This window comes from Falco punctatus (assembly GCF_963210335.1).
Source record: "Falco punctatus genome assembly, chromosome: 5".
In the NCBI taxonomy this organism is placed as follows: Eukaryota; Metazoa; Chordata; class Aves; order Falconiformes; family Falconidae; genus Falco; species Falco punctatus.
Window position 1 is genome coordinate 57,153,343 of NC_137584.1, and position 27,864 is coordinate 57,181,206.

Consider the following 27,864-nt stretch of genomic DNA (forward strand, 5'->3'; position numbering starts at 1 on the left):
GGAATATCAGCCTTTTATTTAATATCAGTGAAATCAAATGATTTTGGGGGTCAACAGTTTCACAAAACCACAGAATGGTCATGGTTGAAGGTACTTCTGGAGGTTATTTGGTCCAGCTCTCCTGCTGAAGCAGGACCACCTAGATCTAGCTGCCCAGGACCGTGTCCACATGGCTTTTGAATATCTTCAAGGATGGAGACTCCATAACCTCCCTGGGCAACCTGTGCCGGTGCTTGGTCACCTTCATAGTAAAGAGTGTTTCCTGATGTTTGGAGGGAACGTGCCATGTTTCAGTTTGTGTTCATTGCCTCTGATACTGGCACTGGGCACCACTGAAAAGAGCCTGGCTCTGTCCTCTTTGCACCCTCCCTTCAGGTATTTATACATACTGATGGAATCTCCCTGAGCCTCCTCTTCTCCAGGCTGACTGGTCCCAGCTCTCTCAGCCTTTCCTCACAGGAGAGGTGTTCCAGTCGCTTCATCATCTTTGTGGTCCCTTCACTGGACTCTATCCAGTATGTTCATGTCTCTTGTACTGGGGAGCTCAGCAGTGGACCCAGCCCTCCATGTGTGGCCTCAGCAGTGCTGAGTAGAGGGAAAGGATCACCTCCCTCAGCCCACTAGCAACACTTTATCTTATGCAGCCCAGGATACCATTAGCTTTCTTTGCCACAAGGACACTTTGCTCGCTCATGTTCAACATGGTGTCTACCAGGACCCCCAGGTCTTTTTCTGTCAACTGCTTCCCATCTGGGTGGCCCCCAGTATACGCTGGTCCTCAAGCATGTCTTCCGTGCTCCAGACTTTCCTCTTGGTCTCTGGGTCCTTGGATTTCTGAAGGTTGATCTTGCTAGCAAAGACTGAGGTTATGAAGGCAATCAGTATTTCAGTTTTAGCAGGGCCCTTGTCCCTTCTCCCATTTAGTAGCAAACCAACATTTTCCCTAGTCTTCCTTTTGCTATATACTTACAGAAGTCTTTCTTGTTGCCCTTGACATCTCTTGCCAGCTTGAGCTCTGCCAGATTCAGTTCAGCTTAGTGGATATCGTACAAGGCTGAGAGCAAGGAAATGTTTTGATATCATACCTCCTCAGTCTTTAGACATGAGCTGTTTGGACAGATGGCTGTTGTCATTTGCGTTTGCCCAGCACCAATGTGTTGTGATTAATGCAAAAATAGAGAAGATGAAATAGGGTGGTATACAGAATTTGTGGATAGAACTACTGCTGTTGCATCTTGAAGTACAGTTTGGAAAGAACATGTCAGAATAATTTTCTACACAAACAGTGCTAGTTTCAGTATTGGTGTAGGCAGGTGCTGATGAATGTCTCCACAGTACAGTTTGACATAACCTGTCTGTTACTTTGAGTTGACTTTTTAATTTTTTTTTTCCTTGGCATTATTTGATATGCATTTATTAAATATCTTAGTGCCCTTCACTTGCATTAGAACATAGTTTGTCCTAACTTTCCTGAGTTGAAGATGTGTTGACGTTATTCCGTACTGTTCGTGGTGACACAGAATTAGGAGATACTGTGTGGTTTTGCCATTTTTTTATTTTTTATTTTTTTTTCCAATTTACTTCTTTCCTGATGCTAGCAACTGTTGTAATTTAGAACTACTGGATGTCTTTGGCCACTGAATTCTGCTTGCAGCTGTTCTCTGTTCTCATATCAGGAAAAGCTTATGCTCAGGGCTTTTAAAAAATATCTTTTTAAAGTATTTTTGTCAAGATATGTCTCTGAAATATCCTAGGTACTATTTTATTTTCTGAAAAAAAGCTCGTATTCTTCTGCATTCTGATGTGAATAGACCCCTTAGAATTTGAATGAACAATCATTCTTGTATCTTCTCACTGTGTATTTTTATACTTTAATTCCTTTCTGGGAGCAAGCAGGCTGAATGTGAACCCTTTTGGAAGAAGTGGCAGAGTGTGAAAGCTTCAGTTATAGCTCACGTGAGTTTTATTATGGAGGAGCAGAAGAGAAAAAGGAGAGGAAAGGAAGCAAGGTGCCTGTCAGTACCCTGATTGGTGATTGCTGAAACTAAAAATATTTTAAGCACCATCTTTTTCTAGAGCAAGGAAATGCAAGGATATGGATTGGAGTCTCTGCATAGGTGCTTCAGATTGTTTTGGCTGCTGTTATGAAAATACAAAATTTTAGATATTTTTCTCTGATACGGACTGGAAACAGTTGCTTTAGAAAGCAATATGTAGCATGCAACATGCCCCAATGAATTTTGTCTGCTGTTTTTAGTCTGCCCTGCTTGGCTTGTTTTTTGCAGTTCTTTGTAGTCTAGTCCTATTAAGTTGTTTTCATTTTTGGTTTTGGGTTTTTTTGTGGATTTTTATTTTTTGTGTTGTTGGGTTTGGGTTTTTTGTGTGTTGTTTTGGTGTTTGGGGTTTTTTGGGTGGTTTTTTTTTTTTTTTGTCTTTGGATTGAATATAGAAAAGATCCTGTGGTTAGAAAACTGAGAATTTTATTTATCTATATATTATTAATGCAGATATTACTTTAAAGGATAATGGTTATCATTACTATGTGTCTTCAAATGTATCAGTAATTTGGCTGGGAATATATTTGGTTTGAGATGCAGCATATTAAAAAAAAATAGATAAAATTTCTCACATGGTAGAGAATTTGCAAGGGTCACTGGAAGTGATAAAGGACTGACCTCTCCTCTAGGTTTAGAAAAGTACGTGGCATCATGCCAGACTTGTACTGCTGTGTTTTCTAGTAACTACCCGTGTTCAAAAGGACTGCATCTGTCTACTGGAAAGTACATTCTGAGTCTATCACAAAAATAAGTGAAGCATTAAGTATTTCATATTGATTCTTAACTTGTCTCTTACGGCTACTGTCCCAGTTTTAGCATTTAAACATCATGATCTACAATGCTATCAAGGTTTATGTTTCCCATAGTTAAAAGTCTTGCCTTTGCATGCAGTCTTATTATTTTTAAATCTCAATCATTTAAGAGCTTTCACGCTTAAACAACTGTTTTGGTTTATTGAAGATCTTGTGTTCACAAACTATGTAAGTTTTTTTTTTTCTTCAGCTTAGTTAATCAAGAGCAGGGTAGGTTTTTGATGAACTACCACTGCTCCAAAGCCAGAGCAGCTGTAACTTTTCTGTGTGGTGTTTCATCAAGATGTTTTCTAGGCATTAGCTTAGAAACATTTGGCGTAAGCAATTGGAGAGAAGTGATCACAGATAAGTGGAAGGATGCAAGGATTTTCCTGGTGTTCCTAACTAACATAGGGGTCTCCAGGGTCACTGTGTCTAGTCTCTAGCTTCCTCCTCATCAGATAACTGTGTCATACAGGCCTTTTCAAAGGTTTTTTATGCTTCATTTTAATTCTGTTTTTTTCCTGCAACATGTATGTCATTGAAGTATAATATTGTTACTAACTCCTCTTGTGTTTAAATGGTGTAGCTCAACTAAAGCTCACCTACAGTTCTTGCTTACGTGTGAAGAGACAGTTTCAGGGTTGGGGTGGTTGGGTTTTTCCCTGCGCCCCATTCCAGTTCCCCCATCCCCCTCCCCTGGGAATTGAGTAGTGGAGCTAGCTCGCTTAGAAATAATGAATTCGCTGAACCGTTACCATTTGGGACCCTTGATAAACATGTTTTCTGGGTGGTTCCTCACCAGAGAGTGCGAACTGAGGTGAATCTTGGGAGTATGTTGGGTAGACCTTAAATAGGAATTTGAGGATGAGAAAAGGTCTGTCTGTCAGGCTTTCCTGCGGGTGACTGCGATGGTTGAGGAATCTGTGAGCTGACCAGCTCTGCTGGTAGGGATACTAATGACAAGATAGCCTTAACTCCTTTGGTTTTCAATCCCAGGAGGTGTGTTATTGAGGAAAAAAGAACTATAATGAGGTGTTAGCTGCCTTGGCAGAATTGAGATCCCAAAATTTTCACCCAAGTGTTTGAGTTGCTGTGTTGGAAATTCTCCTGGGTCCTGTCGGCAGCAAAGGCTGCCTCACAGCATTACTTAACTATTTGAATGGAAGTAATTATGTTTTCATGATTTCTGAATTAGTTCAGAAAAATTATCTATAACTTTCACAAGGGAAATGCTTTTTATTATGTCAACAACATTTTTGTTAGGTAAAAATTGATTTAGCTGTCCCTTTCAGCTAGCTTCAATTAAGTATTTCTTTTGTAACATGATGCTATTTCCATGTTTATATTAATTTTTAGTTTCTTGCTAAGTAAAAACTTTGCTTTAGTATTATAAAATGCCTTCACTGCAAAAACATTGGATAGAATTAGATAGATAGAAACTTGTCAGTGAATGATTCATTAGTGTTTTATCTTATGTATAGCTGGTCTTGCTGTTCATGGCTTTTCATTTGCAGAAAGTTATTTTACTACAAAACGAACTTGCCTCTACGTGCTGTTTAGCCTTAAACAATTCTAGTGTAAGTATGTCACAAAAGGTGTGGTAGGTTAAAGAGTTTAAAGAATGATCACTGAAGAGTTTAAGGGAAATAGCTTTAATATGAATGTGTGGAAGTACAACTACACAAGATTTGATGGCAAGACTCTGTTACTTATTACATGGAGTAAATGCACAGAGATATATCAAGTTAAAATCAAATTAAACTAAAGGTAGATAGAAACGTTCATAAAGATCAAAGTTATAAAAGGTAAAGGAGATCCTCCCGCTGAGTCACAAGGTTCAGAGTAGACCCCCTTGCTTTCTAAACTCTCACAGCATTTAGGAGTGGCTGGATCAATTCCTTGTCTCAGACTTGGACAGTGGATTAGATCTAAAGGTGGGAGGAGGGCGGGAAGAAAGTTTATTAACATTTCTTAAGATTTTAGCAGGAAATTAATTGGTTTCATATCAAAAAATTACATAATTAACCCAACTATTTCAAGTTTGCAATATATATTACAGCAAAGGTAATACCTACTGAAAGTTTGCCCTCGAGTTCAGTGAAATACTCACGTGTTATGCCTTTGCTTTCCCCAGTGGGCGACGGGTTGAGCCTTGAGGAGCAGGGGTAGCAGCCCAGGCCCTGCTGTCGGCTTTCACTGGCAGTCCCCCAGTACCACTGATTTACTGGTGTTTGAGCTCTGAGCGGCGTCTCGCTCACAGAGTGATGCTGGCCACAGCCCACTGCTGCCCAGAACTCAAAAAAGTCTCACTTTTAGGACTGCTCTTTATAAGGCTGTAAGATCATTGGCTTCAGTCATCAGCAAATTTCCATCCCAACTGCAAGCTGACCTGATAATTTTCTACAAAATTCCAGGAACAATGTATTTTTCCACTTTGTTGTCACTCAGGCTGTGATCTGGTGAGAACATTCCAGGGTTGTCAGGGAATAACTGATTATTTCCATTCTTCTTTTCTGCTTTGACCAATTAACAGGAGTTCCAGCGTAGGCAGTGCCATTCTCTGCCTCAGTTGAGTAGGAGTTACTGGTACAGTCGAGGGGTGCTCAACTGCCCAACTCATCCCTCAGGGTGTCGAGCTGACAGTTCCCAGTACAGGCAGTGCTGTTATCCACCTTAACTGAGCAAGAGCTGCTCATCAGCCAAGGGGTGCTTGGCTGTTGGACTCACTGAAGCTGGCACCAAGGCATAGCCAGCAGCTCCTGAGGTCATAGGACAGCCCAGAGAAGGGGGAGAGCTGCACCACCACCAAATATTAGGTTCAAGTATACTTGGAGTCATCCTACTGTGCTTTCACAAAAATTAAAATGAATCAGTGAAGGAGGTGTATATGAGAAAGAACCAAAAGAAGCGGCAGAGTTCTACTATTTAACCTCAGCAGATGTGAAGTGTTAAAGTCTTTCGTAAGAATATAAAAAGAAAACATTTTTAATAATTTATTTTTTCTAAGTAATGTATTCTTCTTTTGTTTTATTCACAAGTTGAATAGAAATTGTGGGAGGTGCCAAAAATAGATCAAGATGCACAGCATCAGGGTTATGCATACTGGAACAGTGAGGGAAGAGCACAAAGTTTCCAGTAATTCTGGACTCTAGTTGAAGTTTTGGTGTTCTTGTTGTTGAGTTTGTAGGGAGTTTTTGCACTGCAGTTTCACAGACATGATACCTTCTGTTTGCTTATAGCTCTCTAATACACCTTTCCACCAAACCTTGGAACTGATGTATTTACAGATTTGATTTCAGATAATTAAACCAGTGGACCCCCTCCTATAGCTGAACAGAGATGTGTTGCAAGTTGAATGATCTAGAGAAATTACAAGATATAACTATTTATTTTTTTTCCTATTTCCATCTCAAATGTCTTTTAATATCTCTCTAATTATGTGTATTAGAGCCTAACAGGGAAAAAAAAGGAAGTGAAACACTACATTTCTGTTGTAACTAAACCTTTTAATGTTTGCTTTATATATGTGATGGTCTGACGTGACTACTGTCAGAACTACGGAAGATTCTCACCTTCTTCAGTACCACGAGTAGTCAGAACTAGGCAAGCAGGGGAAGGACAAGGAAAGGTCTCAAGCTGTACTGAAAATACCATGCTTGGTGACAGTGGTTTATAGTTTACAAAAACCCAGCTTTTACAAAATGTAGGGAGACTTATGGTCTAAGGGTAGGCTTTGGGCTACACAATTGGTCTCCCTCTTTCCTGGCCACATTTTGTTCTTAATTGACTAAGTAAGTATTCTTTGGAAATGCTTGCTTTGATCAGTGACTCAGTTGAGCTAGTAATGAGGATACACTTTTGGATCCTGACAAGAATTAAGAATTCGGTGAAGATGTATATTTTGTGTATTCCTGAAAGTGCAGCTCAGTCTTCATGGTGATTACAGGATGCAATTTTAGGTCTGTGTAGAAGTGTGAAGATTTGAGTATTTCTTAAGCATTAAACTTCAGCAACTAAATCCTTTAGTGGTCTCTGCTGTAATAATTCCTACTTTTTCCGTTGCAGTCAAATACTGTTGACTATTTAAGTTGTTCACAAACATTTATTTCTGCAACAATATTAGGTGAAGAGTGATCGGCATAATCTGCATCTTGGAGCTCAGATGTTAAAACGAAGTATGTGCTGTTTTGCAGTGCTTGACACAAAACAATCAGATACTTCCTTTCCACCCCCACCCCCCTTTTTCTGTATGTTGCATGTCATACACTTAATTCTCAACCTTGGAGCCCTTTAGAGGGGTCAGCAAGCATATAAATGAGTGATTTGCTTTGATACAGGCTAATTAGGTTTCCAAAAGGCTTTTGACCATGTCCTTCAACAAAAGCTTGTAGTGAAGCTAAGCTGCTATTGTGTGAGAAGAAAGATACTTCCATAGATAAATAATCATTTAAGATGAAAAATGAAAGTAGGAATAAATTCTCGACATGTCCAGAAGTAGCCACCAAGGCGTTCTGCAGAGATTTTTGCCTTTCAACATGTTCATAAGGTACCAGAGTGGGGGCCAGAGAACAGTGTGAAGACAGAAGTTTGTAGGTGCAAACTGCTTTGGAATAGCAAGGACATTATGTGGTTTTGAGGACCTGTAGAAGGACCATTACAGTATCACCAACTGTGAATGATTTGCAGTAAAGTAGCAGGCACGTTTTAGTGTCGATAATAAGATACAAAACAATGCACAGTGCATAAAATCCTGATTTCACACGCAGAACGATGGACTCTGAGCTTGCCATTGGCACTCTGCAGCATGATCGTGGTTCATAAAAATATCAGCTTAGAGCCCAGTGATGGTCAAAAAAAGTAAATGAAGTGTTAAGAGTGGTTAAGGAAATTTGGTATAAATTAGATAATGGTATTATGCTGTTGTATAAATTATGTCTCACCCACAGCTTGGTTACTCTGTGCCAGCTCTGCTCTTGTTATCTTCAAAGAATATAGCATGGTTAGAAAGAGCTTTAGAGAAGGATAATGAAAGAATAGGGAATGGTTTCTATACAAGATTGATTGAATAATCTGGGCCTCTTCAAATGTGAGGCAATATTACTTGGGGACATACAGTAGAGGTCTACAAAGTTGTGACTAATATAGCAAGATGATTGGGATTAATTTGTTACTTACTTGGGTCGTTGAAGGAAGCCAGGTACAAAACAGACAAATGGAAATGGCTCTTAATGCTGCCAGTAGGAAACCCATGGATTTTTCCCGAATGGTACTGCATTCACTAAAAGCTTGCATGATTTTAGGGGGGAAATGGACAAATGATGCATTAGGGTTGGCTAATTACGTAGGAGCATGTCCAGTTCAAAGAGTTCTGACCCTGATACTTCATTTGCATCTGAATGGAGGTGCTTCATGAACAAGGACATGGCATTAATTTGGAGAAGTAACTAAATTTTGGAGTATCACCTTTGAACTGTGTAGAAAATTCAGGGATCAAATCTAATTCTCCTCAGTAGCATTTGAGTTACCTGAGCTATTCAGCATTTTCCATTCTCATTCATTGTGGTGATGCTGGTACAAACGAGACAGGATAGCCGTCTCCACAGCCCTGTTCTGTGCAAGCCCAATTCATCCCCCAAAACAGTCTCTCCATTAAGGGAGGCAGGCATCTCTCAGAAGTGCACTAGATGAGCATGCAATTAAATTGTAATAACGGGAAGGACATTTACAGTTGCACAGACAACTAATATTTCCTGGCTAGAGTGATAATCTGAATTATTTTCCAGCTAAAATGAAAATATTTAAGCCATTCTTTCTAGGACTGTAAACTGAACAGCAGTGCAGGCCAAGTGCAGGATTCACTCCCAGAGCACCGGTGTCTTGTTGGGATAAACCTTCTCTGGTGAAAGGAATAGCCCAATAGTCTGTTTTTTCTCGGAAGCAGTGTGTGCATATGTGAGGAAAAGAACTACCTCAGGTTCTGGTCTGACTTGTCAGCATTTTAAATTGCTGTTTGCATCTATACACAATTCTCTTCTTCCATTTCCCCTTTTAAATGTGAACAGATGTTATCAAATTAAAGCCTGATAAGAATTTTTTTTAACTGAGCTGCACCTTTTGCTTTAAAGTCTCTATAGTTATGAATGCTTCATAGCTGTATTTATACCAGTTATGAATGTAAATAAAAATATTTTAGCATTACATATATGAAATCTCAACTCTCTAATATATCTGGTTTTTTAATTGCTTTATTTTTCCTTTATTTACCTGATCAACGTTGCTCGTTATAACACTTTGTAGGCTTCTTACATTTCTGTATTTCTTCATATTTTTTTTTGTTTTGTTGTGCTGTGTTGTTTTTTTCCTACTCATGGATCTCCATGCCTTAATCTCACTCTCTCCTGTGAACTTCTCTTTTTTGATAACTTCTGATAACTTCCTACTCTTGGAGGGTGGGAATTAATTAAATTAATCTGGAAGAGGTATAAAAAACCCAAGCAAATTCATTCCCAGATCTGTCCCAAGAAAGGTAACTTTCTCCCCTCTGCCCCTGGTGCAAGAAGATATCAGCATCCAAGGGAAGAACACACTTACATGAGGTCAAGCTTCAGTGGAAATTGAATATAATTTATTTACAAATGAATTAATAACAGCACAATTCAGAGTCCAGTTCTTAACACTGATGCTCAGACTTCTTATCTGGACTTTGAGAAGCAAAGTGTTTTCAGAGTTTGTGTATGTGGTAGAACTGTATTGCGCTGTACAAAAATTGGTCTGTCAGAAAGACTTTAAATATAATATTTAGTTTTTACTGAGTTGTTAGTCTTCCACACCAGACAAGCATTTAAAAATTAATCCAAATTATTCAAGAATTGAAGATATTCATGGTGATGTTCCTTACTGGGAATGACAGCCGGCTCTCTGAAGATGCTTGAGGAGCTGGTGGACATTGTCAAATAGTGCTCTGTTCAGAGATGTCATTAGTCAAGGGAGTGTAGGTAGGACCCCCAGACACTAAATTCTTTTCTTTCAAGCTGTTGTTGGCCAAGGCAGGATGAGGAAGTAGAGAATTAAATGGTTTCTGCAACTTAAATATATTGAGGTGCACATAAAATTAAAAGGGGGGGGAGGGGTGGGATGGGGAAAGAATTGCAGAACTTTTGGAGAGGTCAGAAGAGGGATTGTAGCCTGGTGCTGCCCAAGTATATATTTTGCTCCACAGGCTTCCTCTTTCTGTACTTAGAGCACAAGTTGTGTGACCCTGTGAACCACATCATGAACATCCCCATATCCACCTTTCCTTGAAAGTTTTCCTTACTTTTTCACTCTTTGAGGTTGTGGAACTAGTTCTGAGTATAAACAGACAACCTGGGATCCCTGTCTCCTTTGGTGGGAAGATAAAATGTGCTTTGTGTCTGGGTGGGATGTAAGGGTAAGGAAATGTAGCGAGTGGAGCATATGCACACAGATGCGTTCCTGGTGCAGCATTCAGAGCCAAGCTGTGTGAATGCCAGGTGTCTTGCCAAAGAGGGTACTTTTTATGAATTCTCAGGTCCCAAAGGAGCTCTGGACAGAGGTGGGAGCTGCTTGCTCCCAGTACTCCCTTGAGACAGAAGAATGCAGTTGTCATTACTTCCTAGCAAGGTGCCATGCAGATCCCCTAGTAAGAAGACCTGAGAAAGTGCTTGATGGAGACAGCGTTCTCCCACTCACCTGCAGGAACATTGGGTTGTTAATCCACTGCCTTTGCTGCTCCCTTACATTGTCCCCAGGAATGGGAAATGAAAGTGCTTGAAAAGGTTTATGTATAGAGCAGCTGACTTGCTCTAAGCCTGTCTTGCACAGAAGACCCCAACAGACAGTTATTTTGGGCAGTCACGACTGCAAGTTTGTATCATATTACTTGACTCAGTCTTTACCCATATGCTTTCCTCTTTCATATATTCCTTTTAGTTTAGACATTCATGCTTCATCTCTTATCCTTTTTTCTTCTGTTTTCCTTTTACTGTCATTATATTCTGCCTCTTTTCGTGCATACAATGAAGCATGGATCTCGACAATAAACGTGTTCTGGTCAGCTGGCATTATTTTGCAGCATCAGTACCAAAAGACAGCTCTGTGCTCTGGAGCACTCCAAGATCAACTCTTTGTGGTTACTGCCCATTTGGGGTGGGACAAGAAGGTGGATGTGAAGGCACTCTCTACTTTTCCTTCAGACAGCAATTTCCCCATTGCCTTTCCAGAATGAAGACTGAAGTTCACGACTACTACATAAATCTCGTGCTACAGCTGTTCTTTTCGTTGCCACTGGGGAGTGCTGCACTATTTCTGTGCTGCTGCGTTTTTTCCTGTGCAATTACGCTGCAGAAGGTTACAGGAGACTTTGGACTATGCTGTGACCCCTGACAAGAATATAAATTTTGTTAAAATTGGCTGATCAGTTGTGTGCTGTGATGTTGAATCTGTGTGAAAGTAATGGCATTTTTTCCAGAATTGAATCATGTTTATACATTTAGCAGAGTGAAAGCAGTATGCTGTTAATTGAGGTAATAAACATGCTTTTCTGGTGTGCCATAAGCAGCAAATCCAAAGAAAGTCATGTATATGAATGGTATGGAACTGCAATACATTGAATAATAAATATTCCATTCAGTCGTCAAACCTTGTAGGAACTTCAACTAAATGAAAAAGGCAATGTGTCTTATATCTACACGCTTGCCACTGTGGGAATTCTGTAGAAATGAGTGTTGCAAACATTTTTTCTTTCATTTTGACAGGTAATATTTGAAGCTGAAGTCTCAGATGGGAGAAATGGCTACATTGCCATTGATGACATCCAGGTTCTGAGTTACCCTTGTGGTAAGTAATGATTAAGAGCTGCATTTTTCTCTGTCTTTTCAGGACATATTTGATATCATTGTAGACTGCTGAGTTTTCATCACTTTATCACTGATGTTCTTTGTTCTTTCAATAGTATTTTTGTTGCAGTTTCCAGGGGAAAATGTAGTGTTGCAATAGTGATTTACCTGGGTAAAATCTTTGCTGCCAGAAATGAAGTATACAGGAGTACAAAAGCAGAAATTCTTCAGTATCTTTTTAGTCATACTGTAGTCAGTGTACATGATCAAAATGGGTGTTAATGTGTATACTCACTGATTAAAGAAAACTGAATTGACAGATGCATGTAGTAAGTTTATCAGATTTCATGGCTTTGTTCTTCTTTCTCTCTTTTGTTTTTTTCCCCCTCCTTCCCTCAAACAGATACAACAGATAAAAGAAAAAAAAAAAGGCATCTGGCTATTAAATTACTGAAGGATTGGGTTTTGTTGTTTGCTGTTTTGTTTCTTGTGGACAGACTTCAGGCATTTGTTTGCCTTTCCCTGCTTAATCCTGGTGAAGAATTACATACATGCAAACACAAGTTGCGATAAAGAGAATATTCTACAAATAAAAAGTTGTGAGGAAGAAATTATTACTGTGCATTTCTGTCATTTGTTACCACATTGTTTTTTGGTAATTTGACTCTATTAAATTCTTCTGATCTTCCTCTAGACACCCAGACTTCCCCGTTCTAAAATGTGATTTCATTGTAATGTATGCTATGGCTGATAATTTAATTGCTTTCTGAAATCATCAAGTTTTAACAACTACCTCCTGCAAATTTGCAAAACTATGCCAACTCATAAAGTTGCAATGGCAACCTTACATTTTGTTTTCTTCTACCCCGAACCCATTAAGACCATAGCTCTCAGGGGCTAGCAAGCTTACAGGATATTTGAGTGAGTTACCTCTTCAAATTTCAACCAGCCCAGCTGTCTGATGTCTCTATTCAGCAAGGCTCTGCTCAGATTCAGTATCTGGCTTTCATTTTCTTTTCTTCTATTGCTGGTTGCATTGTTGTGTCCCCTTCACCTTTGTGGTTTGTTTTTTTGTGTTTTGTTTTTTTTTTTTTTAAGTGTCAAAACAAAAGACAATTGGTACAGCCATGGTGGCAGATTATCAGCATGATACAGTGTTCAGATAAGATCTTTTTTGTTTAGAAAACACGTTTGTTCAAATTTGCTGTTTTTTCCTGCATGGTTGGCTTTTTTGTTTGTTTGGGGGTTTTAGTAAGCACAAAGAAGTAACAGTTCAGCTACTGTTTTCATTAGCAGCTCTTAAGAAAGAAATGGACGAGAGCTGTGTAAGGTACCTATTCCTCATGTGTCTGTCAGCATGTCTAATAAATCCTTCAGGTGGTTGTGCCACTGAGCTTTCCTAGGGGCTTTGTCAGTGCAGGAAATAGATTTGTCAGCTCCTGAAATGCTATATTCAACAGCACAGATGATATAATACAGTAAAACAATAGACTTTGAATTACATTGCAAATAATCTGAATAGTATACCCCTATCTGTCTGAACAGTATCCTGTTAATTGGGTTTTTTCTCAGTATGCTGGGTTTCACACAATAGAAAGTGTTTGGAATAATTTTTGTAAAGTGCTTCTGACATTCTGGTGTTTGATCTCCTTCTCTTGGCTTTGATTTTTAAAAGACTTCATTATAACTCATGTATAACATAAAGTTAGAAGAATCACCAGAGTAGAAGGGAAAGGACTGAAAGCACTCTTTCGTCTCAAAGAGAGATGAAACAAATAATTTTCTCTCTTCTGTTCCTATTTTTCAGCCAAAGGCAGTTAAAATATGCATCTTCAGGGAGACAATAATGTTACTGGCACCTTTTTTAGCAATAAGCGTTACTTATAATTTTTGTTTTCCCCCTCTGCAGATAAATCTCCACATTTCTTGAGGCTGGGGGATGTAGAGGTCAATGCAGGGCAGAATGCTACGTTTCAATGCATCGCTACGGGGAGAGATGCAGTGAATAACAAGTTATGGCTCCAGGTAAGGCTAACTCATGCAAGTCTATTTGGCTAGAGGACAAGCTGCTTTCTGGAGGTGAAATATTTAATTTCCTTAGCCTTTTTTCCTACTGCATGCAAAATATTTAGTTTAAATACAGTTTTATCTCTGTTAAATGGAGAAACTTGTAATCAATTTTGTAATTTTAAAAAACTTGGATTAAAAATTAGAACAACCGGTGTGGACAGTGGAGGAGCGTTGGTCTTTAAGGTACTGTGGGCCTTCTCTCCTTGTAAACCAGCTCTTCTGTATCAAAATTTATTAACATTAAGTGGAGATAATTGGCATTTGGGATCTAGTAAAACGCAGATATAACACAGCTGTCATAAATTTTGAGGATTATTTTTGTCATATAAATTACAACTAATGTTCAAGCAGGTGGCTGGAGGGTTGTAGCTGTACTTCTGTGTGCATAGCAGTTTTACTCAGCAGCATAATTAATGGGACAACATAAAAGGACTGTTGCATGTCCTTTTTCTCTGTTTCCGTAATAGGAGGGACTTCAACTTTTATCTGTGTGTAATTGTGAGTAGCATGTATGTTAGAATCTAAGCAAAGACTAAAACCAGAAAATAACCCTTCTCATAAAAAAAAACAACAACAAAAAAACCCCAACACAAAACACAAAAAACAAAACACCATGAAGAAAGAAGACATTAACACCACCATCCCCCCAAAACAACCACTTTGTTTTGTGATGTGGTTAAGACCACCAGTTAAGTAGAAGGATGGCAAAGTTTCACATTGCTCCATAAAAAAAAATTAAATTTTTGCCATTTAATAAGGATTAAAATAATCACTGTAGTTGTATGTGTACCTTTATGCATATGCTTTAGTTCATACAAAAACTTAAGCACCAACAGTCCTCTAGAATGGTTTCTAAATATGCCCTTTAAAACTTTTGTTTTTGTAAAGCGTTTATTTCAGTAAATTTTCAGAACTGTAAAGTAAATACTTTTTGGGAAACATTGTACTTTGAACTATAATCAGAACTTCAAAATAATCTATTTTTTTGGCAAGCATTGTACTCTGAAATGAACTATAAACAGTTCAATCCATTTGATTTTTCTTTTAATAGAGAGTGGAGCTGACAAACCTTGAGTAACAGTTGCATATAGGCATGAGATAAAATTTAAAGAGATTTTTTTAATAGATAGAATGAGATTACAAAAACCCCAGTATTCAAAATGGTATTACTGGACAAATATGCCACAATATTAAAAAAGGAACAGAAATCCAGCAGCAACTGCATTGCATTTAGTGAAAAGGTATCATAGCAGTAGGACTGATTTGTACTACATGTCTTTGAGTAGTAACTTGTTTAAAATGAGCAAACATGTAATGCGTTCATTGAGGAAGAGGAGTTTGATTTCAGAAACTTGCCAAATAGAGCGCACTAAGAACATAACATGAAGGTGAGCTGGGCTTTGCTTTATCAAAGGCAGGACTACAGCAATAGAGGCATACTGGCAAACCTGTGAAGCACCGCCTGCAGCTGATCATGGGGTCAGAAGGGCCCGATGGAGACAGCCAGCTGGAAATCTTCCCTATCACTCACTCCTTGGCATCAGATAACTTTGACAGATTATCCTTTCTAACTTTCACTCCCCTGAGAAGCCTGGTTAGCAGCCAGAGCAACTCAGAAAACGTATGTTTTGTCCCTCCATATACTTTCATAGGTGGTCTGTTTATCACAGATGTGGTAGTTTCTCACAGTGAGAAAGATAAGGTACCTTTAAGGTTATAACTCTGCTTGCTTGTGCTTATGAAGTGCCTTGATATTCTTGAAGATACCTTGCTACTAAAATTGTATACTTTAACTTCTGTTCCATTTCTTGTTCTCCCTTAAACAGTGCCAAATTTTCACCAATTTAAAGGTGACTCATTTTTTTCTTTCTCCCTCATCATTCCACCCCTCCATCCTACTTGCCTAACATAAGCATGAATCAGCAACTATCCCTCTCTGAATTCTCTTCCTTAGATAACACAGCAAGTTATGTGCAGCTAATAGTGAATTTAATACGTTGCCCTAAAACATGGGGTGGGCATGTATGTGCCTCGTGAGGCTCCAGAGTGTGACTTGAAAAAGGTTCACTTTAACCTTTGACCAAACTGGAGATTCATAAAGCCCAGATACCCAGAAAGGAAGAACTGGCAGATCAAATCAAATGCCTAAGTAATTGTTTTTGAGAGCCCTGAGCTGAAACATTCCAGGAATGTATTTTTGTCATAACAAGAAAGGCCATTGGAAAAAAAAAAAGTGCAAAAATGAAAAATGTAGGAGTGGGGGAGAAGACACTTTCCAAGTACACTGTGTTAGAGAAAATAGCTTTTGGTTATATCCTTATTGAAAAAGAAAAGATACTTCCTTGGAAAACAAGAATAAAAAAGTAGCAAACAATTTGCTATTAAAACCCGTTCTTTAATAAGGAAAGATCTGAGGTCCAATTGGAGATACTAGGGCTTTTTGTGTCTGAGATAATGTAAGATCTCATTTGCTTACACTGAAGTAATAGAGATTTGCAGGCACAGATTTTCTTACAGGCTCTACCAGCGCTCTCTGGCTCCCTCAGACCTCAGTTTTAGGGAAGGGCTACAGTATATTCAGCAGCAGGAGGAAAAAAAAACCAACAAAAAACCAGCCACCACTGCATTCTGTGCTCAGTCGTGCAGTCCCACAGCTGCTTCAGCCAGGCTTGGTGTGAGCTACCGTGAACTGGTTTCGGCCTCCTCATGCCTCTGCAATGATGCTGGAGCTTTTGCAGCTTGCCAGTAAGTCAGTTCAGGAAAGTGATCTGGCTGAAAAAGATTTTGGTCCAAATTGGATTTTTGTTGTTGGGGATGAGGAGGACTGTTTGGTGGGGGTTTGTTTTGATTTGTTTTTTATTTATTGTGGTTTTTTTAGCTTGATTCATGTCTGAATTACCTATGTACATAGTCCCAGCAGGTAGAAGAAGATGAGGATGTATGGTTAAAAGCAGGGAAGAGGGAAAGATTATAACGATCTGAAGTAAAAGTGGCTCTTGGTAGCATGTCTCGTTGTGGTGTCCTGTGTAAACTTCAATTTTATTTGATTTTTTAGATATTGGGGAAAAAGCCCTGATCATATACTAGATGATTTATGTGCATGCGCATTTCCATGCTTATGTTTTTATTAATGTATATATAATTAAGTACACCACATACTTTTGCCTGTCTGAAAATAAAAATGGATAAAAATAGCCACAGCATTTCAATAGTTTTCTGTGTGTTTACTGCTGTAATGACAGTCTTTTCATCCACTCAATTTTCTATAAATGTATGTCTGTAAACATTTCAGACAAATAGGAATTAACATTGAATTGAACTTCTCCTGACTTTCACGGCTGCAGATTTTGCTCTTGTTTGCCTTTAGATTATATGTGATCTCTTGTCCCCTTTCATACCCCTCCCTCCCAACCCTGCATATTGCAGCCCCACTGGACCAAGGTCTGGAACAGTCAGAGCTCTGGCACTGAAAGATAAACAGTAAAGATAACACAAGTCTTTAAAAATTACAGCTGCATTAATACAAAACAAATATTTGCGTAGATAAAGAGATTTAACTGGTTGAACAAGATGATCTGAAACACACCTTTTGTGACTGTGGGAGCAGGATAGAAATGCAGCTATCACATTTTTTTGTTCTTCACCTTTTCAACCTAACCTGCCATTGAATCTACTATGGTTGTGAGCTGAAGAATTCTCTTTATGACCTGCAGTTATTAGCAAATTCTAAAACAGTTTCAAAATCCTTAGTTTTTTAAGGTGAGCATTAATGGTGTTTCCAAAATACGTGCAGTCTTGGTGTGGTGGTTTTTTTGGTTTTTAGTTTTGTTGGGTTTTTTGGGTTGTTTTTTTTTTCCCCTCCCATCCCCTTCTGAATGTAATGCTGTGGAGTTTTTTTCTCGGTATTTCCTCCCCTCCTCTTAAAATTTCCACTGCAATATGCCACATACCAACAGCTGTAGTTTGGTGCCACTGTACACACTGCAGCAGTTGGGTTGTGTGATAGGAATCTCTAAACCCAAGGTGGTAAGGTAGCTTTTCTGCCTGTTAAGCTTTGATATGCTCTGTCTTATAGGTTTCAGGAGTTAGCAGAAGTTCTTGCTGAAAAATTCTTCCCTGTAGGAGGTGAACATGTTTGTGTGTGTGTGTGTAATTTTAGAAGATTGAATATAGCATATATAGACATCATAATTGATAGTTGTTGCCTACTTTGCTGATTTTCTTTTCTCTAAAGTCTATGAATTGTCTCTTTGAAAAGACACTTCAAGAGTAAGGATTCTTTGATTTATTAATGTTTGATGCACCTTGCTGCTTTGTGCACGTTGATTTGCTGAATTAGTATAAATAGGACCTCTTTTTTACTCTGGTTTTTCCTCTGTGAAATGCCATGCATTCCAGTGGAGTTATGTCAGTAAATAACCTTGCGAACAAGTCACTTATGCATGTTAATCCTGTGCTTGGGGTGGATATGTGTTAAGTATTAAATATTTGAAAGAATAGTGCACACGGGGCTTTCTACACATGAAAATGCAAGGGTGGAGTGGGGGCATCTGTTTTCTCATTTGATTTGGATTTTTCCAAATGTGGAGAAAGCTTCTACCATTTTAAGCTTCATTTCTTTGCTAAGACAGTGGAGAAATAGAATTGACTGAATAGAATAAATAACATTTGGGTACACAAAGACTTCAGAAAGCAGTGTACGTATTGTCCAGCATTTGTTCTGTGGATCTAATTGGGATATCACAGTAATCGGGTTTTTTGCATAATCAGGCTGTGTTTAACAGCTTCCTGAGCTGGGAACAATTGTGGCTCCCAGCAGCCCAATACGATTTTCAGTGTCTTATCAATGTCCAGTTTAACTGGACACTTGCACAGTGCAGAGAATAGAGCTTTTTGCTACAACATCTGTTAAACCATATGTCTTGGCACCTGGTTCAGATGGCGATAACTGCAGCACTAATGAATCCATCCATCATGGCTGAGCTTTGCATTAACATAGCATTGGATTATGGAAAGCGGCTTGTCCTGGCTTTTCAGTCGGATGTGTTTTGCTGCTGCGGTCTGCAGTGATACCATTTGCTTGGGCGAATCTGAAATTCAAAGGGGGTACCGCATGCATTTAAAATTTCAATACATGCCTGGTAATCCTGTGCAGATTGCCATCAGAGTGGTGGCGAGCAGGCCAATCTGTCAGCAATAGCTGTGGGTGCTGGCTAACCGCCGCTCCACTTGGGCTGCCAAGGCTGGCAAGGCAGCCCCGCTCTCGCCCGTGGAGAGGCTTGTCAGCGTTAATGCGGTCTGATGCAGCCCCTCTCTCCGCCAGAGGAAAATGTCGTTCCTTGTGGAATAACAGATAATTAAAGCAATTGCCTGAGAGTAATAATTGAAAAAGTGAAATTAAACAGCATTATGGAAAATAAAATGCAAATTGCTGTAAAAACAATGGAGTTGGGCTGACCTCCCAGTGGTACCAACTGTTACCAGAGGATGAACAAGTGTCTGCGCAGTTCTCTGTTCAGGCTCAACAACTGGCCGTTTCCTGCTCTGCTTCTTGAGGAAACCGCCATAACCCTTAATGCCCTGTTTAGCAGCATCTTGGGTTTTGGTGCTGGTTGCCACGGAATGTAATCTGATATTTAGCATTCTTTTCTCTTGCTAGATACTGTGCCTGCATGCTCTTTAACAAGTCTTTGGACTGGGTGCATGCAGATGGTGTCCTGTGATCATGCATTTGGGCAGAACGTTGTGCAGGATCTGTGCAGTATTTCAGGAATTTTGACTGGAGAGTGTATATGAGATCGGTGCCTCTGGCAGGGGGCTGAGGGACGCAACACTGACTGTTTTGTTTTGCTTTTGGAAGGGGAGTGTTTTCTCTCAGAGGAAAGAAGTTGTGCCGTACAACTCCTTTCTTCCCGCTGTACCTAGAAGGTGAAGGCAGGGATCAATATTCAGCAGGAGGGTTTGAGTATGGGCTGTGGGCCTTTGGGGTAAACCATTTAGCTGCAGTGAAGTGCTGAGAGGCTCGCTCATGGTCTCACAAACAAATGTATCTGTAATAGGAGAGTCACGCCCAGTTTAACGTTGGTTTAGGTAGTATGCATGTTTTTTCTACTTTGATTTTTTTCACCGTTTTCTTAATGTAACCTTGCCTTTTGAGATCCTGTTACATTTTGATACAGTTAATTAACTGCTAAAGATACCGTTTCTTTAGTTTGATGATAAAATATTTGCTGTTCTAGTGCACCTGCCTGTTCACCATTGTCAATGTATTTGAAGAATGTTTTTTGTTGGTTTGCACAGATTTTATGATCCCTGAAAGTTAAAGGGAGCTGAGTATACTCTGGATGTTAGAAAAGCTTTGTTATTTTGCTTTTTCTTTTGTGGGGCCTAGAGAAATTTCAGAGAAGGTGCCTTGTTGGCACGTGCAGAGTTTCAGCCATGGAACTGTGATGGAGAATTTTGGTCCCCTTTTTTGGTTTTAGTCAACTGTCGGGTTTGCTGCTTTTTGGTATTGAACTGAAATAAGTCACTCAGTCCTGCTTGCCCTAAGGAGGAGTTGAAGGTATGATGTGTGGAGGCTGTGTGAGGGGAGAGGACCGATTGCTCTGGGGTTGTTGTTCTTTGGTGGCAGGAGTGACGGGTGAACCTTGGACAAGCCTCTGGGGAGACAGCAGGCTTTTTGGATCATCAGGATCATCTGCCCAAAACAAGTACTAATTTGTACAACAAATTGGGCTGTTTATACCAAACCCTCTTTCCCCAGCCAGTAAAATGCTGCTTAAGCCCACATTTTACTTTATCATGATTAACACTAATAGCCATACAGCATGTAAGTTCTTCGCACTTGAGGCTTTTACAGAAACTTCACTTCACTCATTTATCTCATCATTGGTTGTTTTTACTTACAGAAAAGATGTTTTTGAAAGTGAGCAACAGAATAGGGTATAATATAGGACAAGGCTCCTCCTTTGCAATTACTTGTCTATTTTACCTGCACTTTCACCTCATTATATTTATGTTCTATGATAGATGTTCTAATTTTCCAAACATTTTTTCAAAGATATATGAAAAACTGCCTTCAAGTGATATATCAAGCTCCTTGTAAATGACTTGACTTGTAGCTTATTCTGTATCACACACTGCTGACTCTGACACGGTAATAAAGAATATTCACCAAAGAAAAATACAGTATTCATAACTTCATATTTGAGATTCTCCTTCTAACTTGTTTGTTTCACAAAGGTTTTTCCCTGCTTTTTTTTTTTTACTCTGTATTCACCTTTGATGCTATCTGTGTCATTTAACTCTGTTCTCCCTCTGTCACTCCTCAATTTATCAGTTTCTTCCATAAATATGGCAGTTCTCCCTAGATCCCCAGTCATCTTAGGTTTCGGCAACATGAAGCACTGTAATCCTTCTGGTTTTAATTTAATTCTGCCCTAGTTAACTACATCCTCCAGCCTGCATAGATACTAGTCATATAGTTCATATGGCAGCCTTTGGGATTGTCATCCTTGTAGGTCTTCCTTGGGGATGCTGCTGCTCCTGAGGCAGCTGGAGCATCATCAGGTGCTGTGGCCTGTGCCACTGCCTGTGCCCTCGGTGGTGCTGGGGGCAGCTCACTGACCACTGTGACACTGGGCACCGCCTGCTCCTGCTGCTGTTTTGTAGTTTACAGCTGGACCAGCTGTGGTGGAAGCTTGGTCACTCGGTGCAGTCCTGGTAGTATTTCCTCAGCCAGCCAGTGGCTTAAACCCTTAATATGGGTTTAAGAAATAAGACATAAATGAGACATCTGAAGTTAAAGTGATGTTTATAAAAACATATATTGCTATAAATTCCTTGACTGTTGACTCCTGTGAGTCTTGTCTATTAATGACTGTGTTCAGGTCTGCATGTGAGACTTGATGAATTACAGAAGAATAAGAGCAGCTGGTGTACTTGGCTGCTTTTAGAAAAGGGTAAAGTTGTCTGCTGAGAAGTGTCTGAGGAACTGTCTTGTGTGGTGTTGTTCTTCAGTAATTGCTTTTTTCTGCAACATTTTTCCTTCATTGTCTTCTCTGAACAAATCAGATTTTTTTGTTTTGAGCTGCAGAATGAATGCTGGAGTTCAATGTGCACTGCTCAAGGTGATAGAGATCTTTAATCACTGTGTTCCCCAATTTGTATTTTTGTGAATTGTGATTGGGGTTTTTTTGGTTTGTTTTTTTTTAATTGACAACACTGCATTCAAGAACAATGGGTTTATGAAAAGTGTTACATGCTTAAGTTCAAAATAAGAGGCCTTGAAACATCCAGAGAAAGAGTGCGTCATTTTTATTTGTGTAGAGGAATGGCCAGGGACACTGTAGTATTGCTACTTTACCTCCGGTGGATTTTATTATAATAAAATAAATTAGAATGGCCACCTCTGAAGGGCTAGCTGGCTCTCAATTAGATCATTTCATGAGAACCCTTGCTTTCTTCAGTAGGAGTCTCAGTGCAGTGTGAGAGAAACTGAGCTACCTCAATGCGGACAAGTAATGTAACCAAGACATTTAAAGTAATAATGAATTTTACTGTACTGCAGGGTTGCATGCAGGATAAAACTTGGCTTGTCACATTTATTCAAGATCTTCGATATATGTTTGCGTGGGAAAAGCTGTGTTACTTTTCCTGCTAATAAAATGAATGTGTAATTCATTGGAAAGCAGAATCTCAGTCTGCTTTGCCATGTATGTAGGGAAACCAGCAAGTTCAAGCAAGTTGTATTAATTTCTTATTAAAAAAAAAAAAATTAACTACATGCTTTCTTTTAAAAATCAATCAAACAAAAGAAATTGCTACTTCACCTTCTTGTGTACTAAGAACAAGATAGGACTATGTAGGCATACTATTTAAGGTATAGATCTAAGTCATGCTGTGTTTGAAAAAAAATATTACTTAGGCTTAAATCATGTATTAGTAAATAAAATTTACTAGAAAAAACACCCCACTTGCTCAGTCATTTGCTTTTTTGTGGGTGGGGAAAAAATTGAAATTTCACTTATAGTGTCTTATGAAAAATAATGTCATGTTTTATTATGTTTCTAGTACATCTAATAAGTTTTCAAGTCACAATAATATATTGAGACGCTTGTGTAAAAGAATAAAAATAAAATTAATAATAAAGATTTTTTTTAGAAAGGTAGATTTTTCTCCATTTGGAATTGTGTCCTAAATGCTGTAAAAGCATATGCTATGTGTGCTGAAAAGTGCCAGACTTCTATGTAAGTAAAATTTTAAAAGTACAGTTATTTGTTATTCTCATTTTTTTTTATTTTTTTAAAACATCTTTTGGCAGAGATTGCCTGTTATTGCTGGCATTCAAACTATTCACATTCAACCCTTTTCCCTCTTGCAAAAAATGACATTTCTCCCTTTACATGATGAGTAAAACCAGGAATGTTTTGGAGCATTTGATTTACAAATGCCTTTTTCCTTAGGGCAGCAGAGGTTTAATTCCCTGGGCTGCTGGGGACATCCTTCCAGCCCTTCTGCTGGCCAGTGAGGTTTTGATTGCACCTTTGGGGACCGAGTTGCTTATACAGTCTCTGCTAGCACTCTGCTCCCCATATGGATCCTGCCCTCTCCTCTGCTTCCTGTGGCTGTGCAGTGAATCTGATCACGAGCTAATCCGTTTGGTGGTGAAAGTACATGGGGAAGAAACAAGTTTTCCAGGAAGGTGTTTGTTTTTTTAAATTCCAGGTCAGTTTTCTGCATGAATACAAGAATGAAGGTGAGGAGGGGGCAAGTGGGGGCCAGCAGAAGTGGGTGCTGCTGCCAGAGTAATGTGTGTGTCAATGCAGCCAAAGTGTTGACATCTTTTGATCTCTGGAGGCATCCTGGCATCCAGCTGAGAGCTAGAGAAGGCAACTAGAGTTGACTGTAATTATTAGCAGTGGAGTGGACTTACTTTAAGGTGTTTATACTAAGAAAGGGATGGGGATGTGTAAGGTTGAACTGTCCAGGCTGATAAAAATCACAGGTATGAAAAAAAAAGTAGTTCAGGAAAATTTAGAGGGTATATCACTGCAGAAAGTTATGGCATCTTATTGCTGTTTAAACAAAAAAGCAAACACCACCACTTTTTAACCTGAAAAGCTGAGAAAGAAATGCAGATAAATTTTAAATTTGTATTACATAATAAGAAATGCACCTAAATTCTACCAGTTAAATAAGATGCTGGGGTATAAATGTTTCTGGTTCTATTCAGGTTCTGGAAGATCATTAAATTTCATTTCATATTTATTGAATGCTTGATTTCTTTCATGAGGCAGAAAAGAGAAGTTTAAGGCTAATTGTTAATTTGCCTATGATTGTTTTTTAAGCTGCATAGGCTTTATTGTTGACTTTGTTTAAAATATAGATGAAGTAATTTCATCGCCTGATTTTTTTTTTAATAAAATCATGTTCCTATCAAATTAAAAATAACCTTGAAGTCATAGGGTCTTATTTAAGATAATAATTTTAAATGCCTGAAATACCAGAACTAAGGAGGGTTTTCCACATGCTTGTATTTCTTTTAATCAAGTGTTTATAGAGGGTAGTTCTTGGTGAAGCCCAGAGTTATTTTCACAAAAGGAGAACTGCCTGATGGTGACCTCTCCTAAATGAGCAATTCAGGGTTATCAAATCAGACAGCAAGGGACTTGGAGGAACCAAGGATCACACAGGGTACAGCCACTACCTATTAGTATAACCTCACATTAATTTTAAATTGAATTTTTAAAACCTAATTGAGCAGCATTTTCAAGCTCTGTTCAGTGTGAGCAGGACATAAATTGAAACAGTATGTACCAGGAACCATCTAATAAGCAGAGAGCACTGCTGCCTTTCTTTCCTCTCTTTTAAAATTAGTAGTAATGCCCTGACATTAAAAAGAAGAATTTAATTAAGAGATCATGGCAGTGCATCTGAACTCTGACTGGCTAATGGCTTACCAGTGTAAAGGATATGCATGAAAATGAATGCAGATTATTTTCTTTAACATTCATTTTTAAGTGAGAACTCTCTTCTGTTTGAACTTGTCATCATTTTAATGATGGGAAAATATTTTAATGGATAAGCTGTACGTGAAGATAGACTTTGAAGATGTAATTGTGCAGTTGGACTCCCAAGAAACAAATCCTAATACAGAGAAATTTGAGCAACTACTCTAAGCCTTATAAGATAAAGTGGTAGGAAATCACTGATGTAAATAGAAAAGAAAATCTTAGGCTTTGTTGTTGGAGTAGAACTGTAAAGCTTGTTAAATTTCATTTTGATTAATTGCTCTGAAAGTACATTAATATTTCATTTTAAGTAGTAGCCCCGTTCACTTTGTTTCTCACGGTGAAGCATGCAGACGAGCTTAAGTAAGCAAGTTCCGAGCTTCGGAGGGTAAATTATTTCACACAGCAAGCTTGGATGTGCTTCTCTGCTGCAGACTGAGCACTTGGCATTCAAATTTAAAGCGCTGGACTTACTGAAGGGGGGGGGAGTCCTTCATTTTAGAAAACCCCCTAATATTTATTTTTCCCTTCACAACAGAGCAGGAATGACTGCATAGGTTACATAGGTTACTTGTCAAGTCTGCTGTCATATTATTTTTAAAAATATGCCTTCCATTTGTTATATGCTGTTTGGTCATTTTAACGCTTAGATGGCGAGTTTGTGTTTAGTGGGGGAGCCTGGCTTTCCCTGGCTGGCTGGGAGTGGCGGTGAGCGCACGTGCTGTGCGAGGGCACAGACAAGCGCAAGAGGAAGAAAGTGCCATGAAGTCTGCTTATTTTGGTTACTTCAAGGCACTAGATACAATTTTTATATTAAGATATCGTTCCAGAGAGTTCAAGTCTTTTGGTCAAGACTGAACCGGGGCAGGGGGGGGAAAGTAGCTTTGACAATCCTGCTTTCGGATTTTCTGGCCTGGCCCTGCAGGCAGAGCTCACCTCTGGGCCGCAGCTCCCTGATGTTTCGGCTGTAATAGCAAAGAGGGTGGGTGGAGGGAGAAAAATGGCTGGTGTCCTCATGAAATAAGGAAGAGTCACACCAGTAAGCCTGACGCTGATAAAGGTGATGGCATGGTCTTTGTAGTGGAATACCAGTGACTGAAATCTGCCAGGTTTGTGTAAATGAATGTTTTCACCCAAGGCTTGCAGTGAGGTATTGGATGGTGCTTTGACTGCTGCAAGAAGGATGGCAGAAACCAAAATTCATCTGTTTAAACATATTAATAGTTAAATTATACTTTATTATATATATATATATATGAAGTTAATAGTTAAAATGAATATTTGTTTCAGTGAGTTTGAAGCTGTGCTGCCCCCCTGGCTAATCTACTGCAAAACTGTTTAGAGACTGACTAACCCATGCTAAGATCATGAAGGGTAGATGTAAAATGAAGTGTCTGAGTATTATGAAGTACTCCTGTCTGTGACAGGAGGCCGGCTAATACACACATACAGCATTAAATCATCTCCTTTTTCTCCCCTTTGTATTTTGCCACAGGCTTTCAGGTTATTAAATTCTGTGGCTCAGCAGTAGTGCCTCTTGTGTTAGAGAGAAAGCTCGTAGCATATAGACCTCAATGAAGTTTCTCATTCCAGGGATTGATTAGAGCTAAAAATGTCTGTGGAGGTCGCATTTTGCTATGTGTCAAGCAGAGCAGGTGATGTAGTTACAAAGAAATTATCATGTCTTTCTAGGGACTGAGCAAAGCTGAGTGCTCAGAAACTGTATCCTGGTCAGGGAATAACATGCAGCTGGTCCATGGGAGAGCACAGTGACACAGGTTGTTCACCTGGTGCATGTTTCTGCATTTTTTTAAAAAAAATACTAAATTTTGGTGTAAGGTCTGGTTTTTGATTAAAATCAAAATTGAGCATTTAATGTGAATGGTAATAATGAAAAAGGATCACAAAACAGCTCAAACTGTTCCTACCTTACTGACCTCTTACCCTGCCCTGCAGCTCCAGACAGATTAAATTTTTCAGTGATTTGTGATAGCTATGATTTTTTTTTCGGAACTCTTTAAGCTCCTTCCTTTAAATGAGGTATATATTATTCCTCTTTTAGCAGCTTCCTTCCCTTCCCTTTTTATTTCAACTAGCTTTAGGTAGATAGGTAATGCTTAGTATAATAAAAGGTACAATTTTAGAAGGTATTGAATTTGGACAGATAAGAGCTTGCATTAAAAAGGAAACATTGTCTGTTTGCTAAAAAAGAGCTGCTGAAAACCTGTGGAATCCCTCAATGCCAGGCTTGTTTAAATATTTCTTACAATACACCTGGTGTATCTGTTATAATTCTACTTAAATTTGAACGACTCTTTATAGGAGTACAACTGATACTGCTGGGCTCTCCTAGGATGGTTCCAGCTATGAAGCAGGGGTAATTGAGTATGCTGTGGTGCTGATGTGAGCCTGGTGGTGCTTTTCACCCCCAAACTTGAGTCTGAAATGCTTTGGAGTACTGCTTGTCTTTTGATGGGACCTCAGCACTCAGCTCTTCTACCATGAAAATTCAGCATGGGCTGAATGCATTTGGGTTTGTTCTTTTTTAGTGTATTCTCTGTATGATTATCATGAGATAACTCTGCCTTGGTTACTCTTATTTTCAGAGAAGAAATGGGGAAGATATACCAGTTGCTCAGACTAAAAACATCAACCACAGAAGATTTGCTGCTACTTTTAAGTTGCAAGAGGTGACAAAAACCGACCAGGATTTATACCGCTGTGTAACTCAATCAGAGAGAGGTTCTGGAGTGTCAAATTTTGCTCAACTCATTGTTCGAGGTAAAGTTTGAATTGCTTTCATTTTATCCAGCGAAATGCTCCTAATACTAGTGCTTTCTACTTAAGCCTTTTATTTAGCCTACAGGTGCCTGATCTGAAATGTTCATACAAAGATAGCTCTGTGAAGCTTCTGAAGTTGTTGTAAAATGAAAGACTGGTTTGCCAATCTTCTTACGATTGCTTTCCATAGAATGCATATGAGTAAAAGCTCTGATCCTGCAATGTGTGTAACATGCCTGTATGATTTTCTGTGGATGCTGTTTGTTGAACTTAAGGTGTAAACTGTTTAACTTGT

General features: G+C 39.0%; 1 protein-coding gene across 4 annotated transcripts in view; it reads left to right on the forward strand.

The window, feature by feature from the left end:
• PTPRK (protein tyrosine phosphatase receptor type K) overlaps positions 1-27,864 on the forward strand; it is a 414,786-nt gene that overhangs the window by 177,938 nt on the left and 208,984 nt on the right. For all 4 annotated transcript variants that reach the window (XM_080390374.1, XM_080390373.1, XM_080390376.1 and 1 more), the window contains exons 4-6: positions 11,626-11,707; positions 13,616-13,731; positions 27,395-27,569. In XM_080390374.1, the coding sequence (XP_080246500.1) occupies positions 11,626-11,707; positions 13,616-13,731; positions 27,395-27,569 (373 nt within the window). The remainder of the gene's footprint in view (positions 1-11,625; positions 11,708-13,615; positions 13,732-27,394; positions 27,570-27,864) is intronic.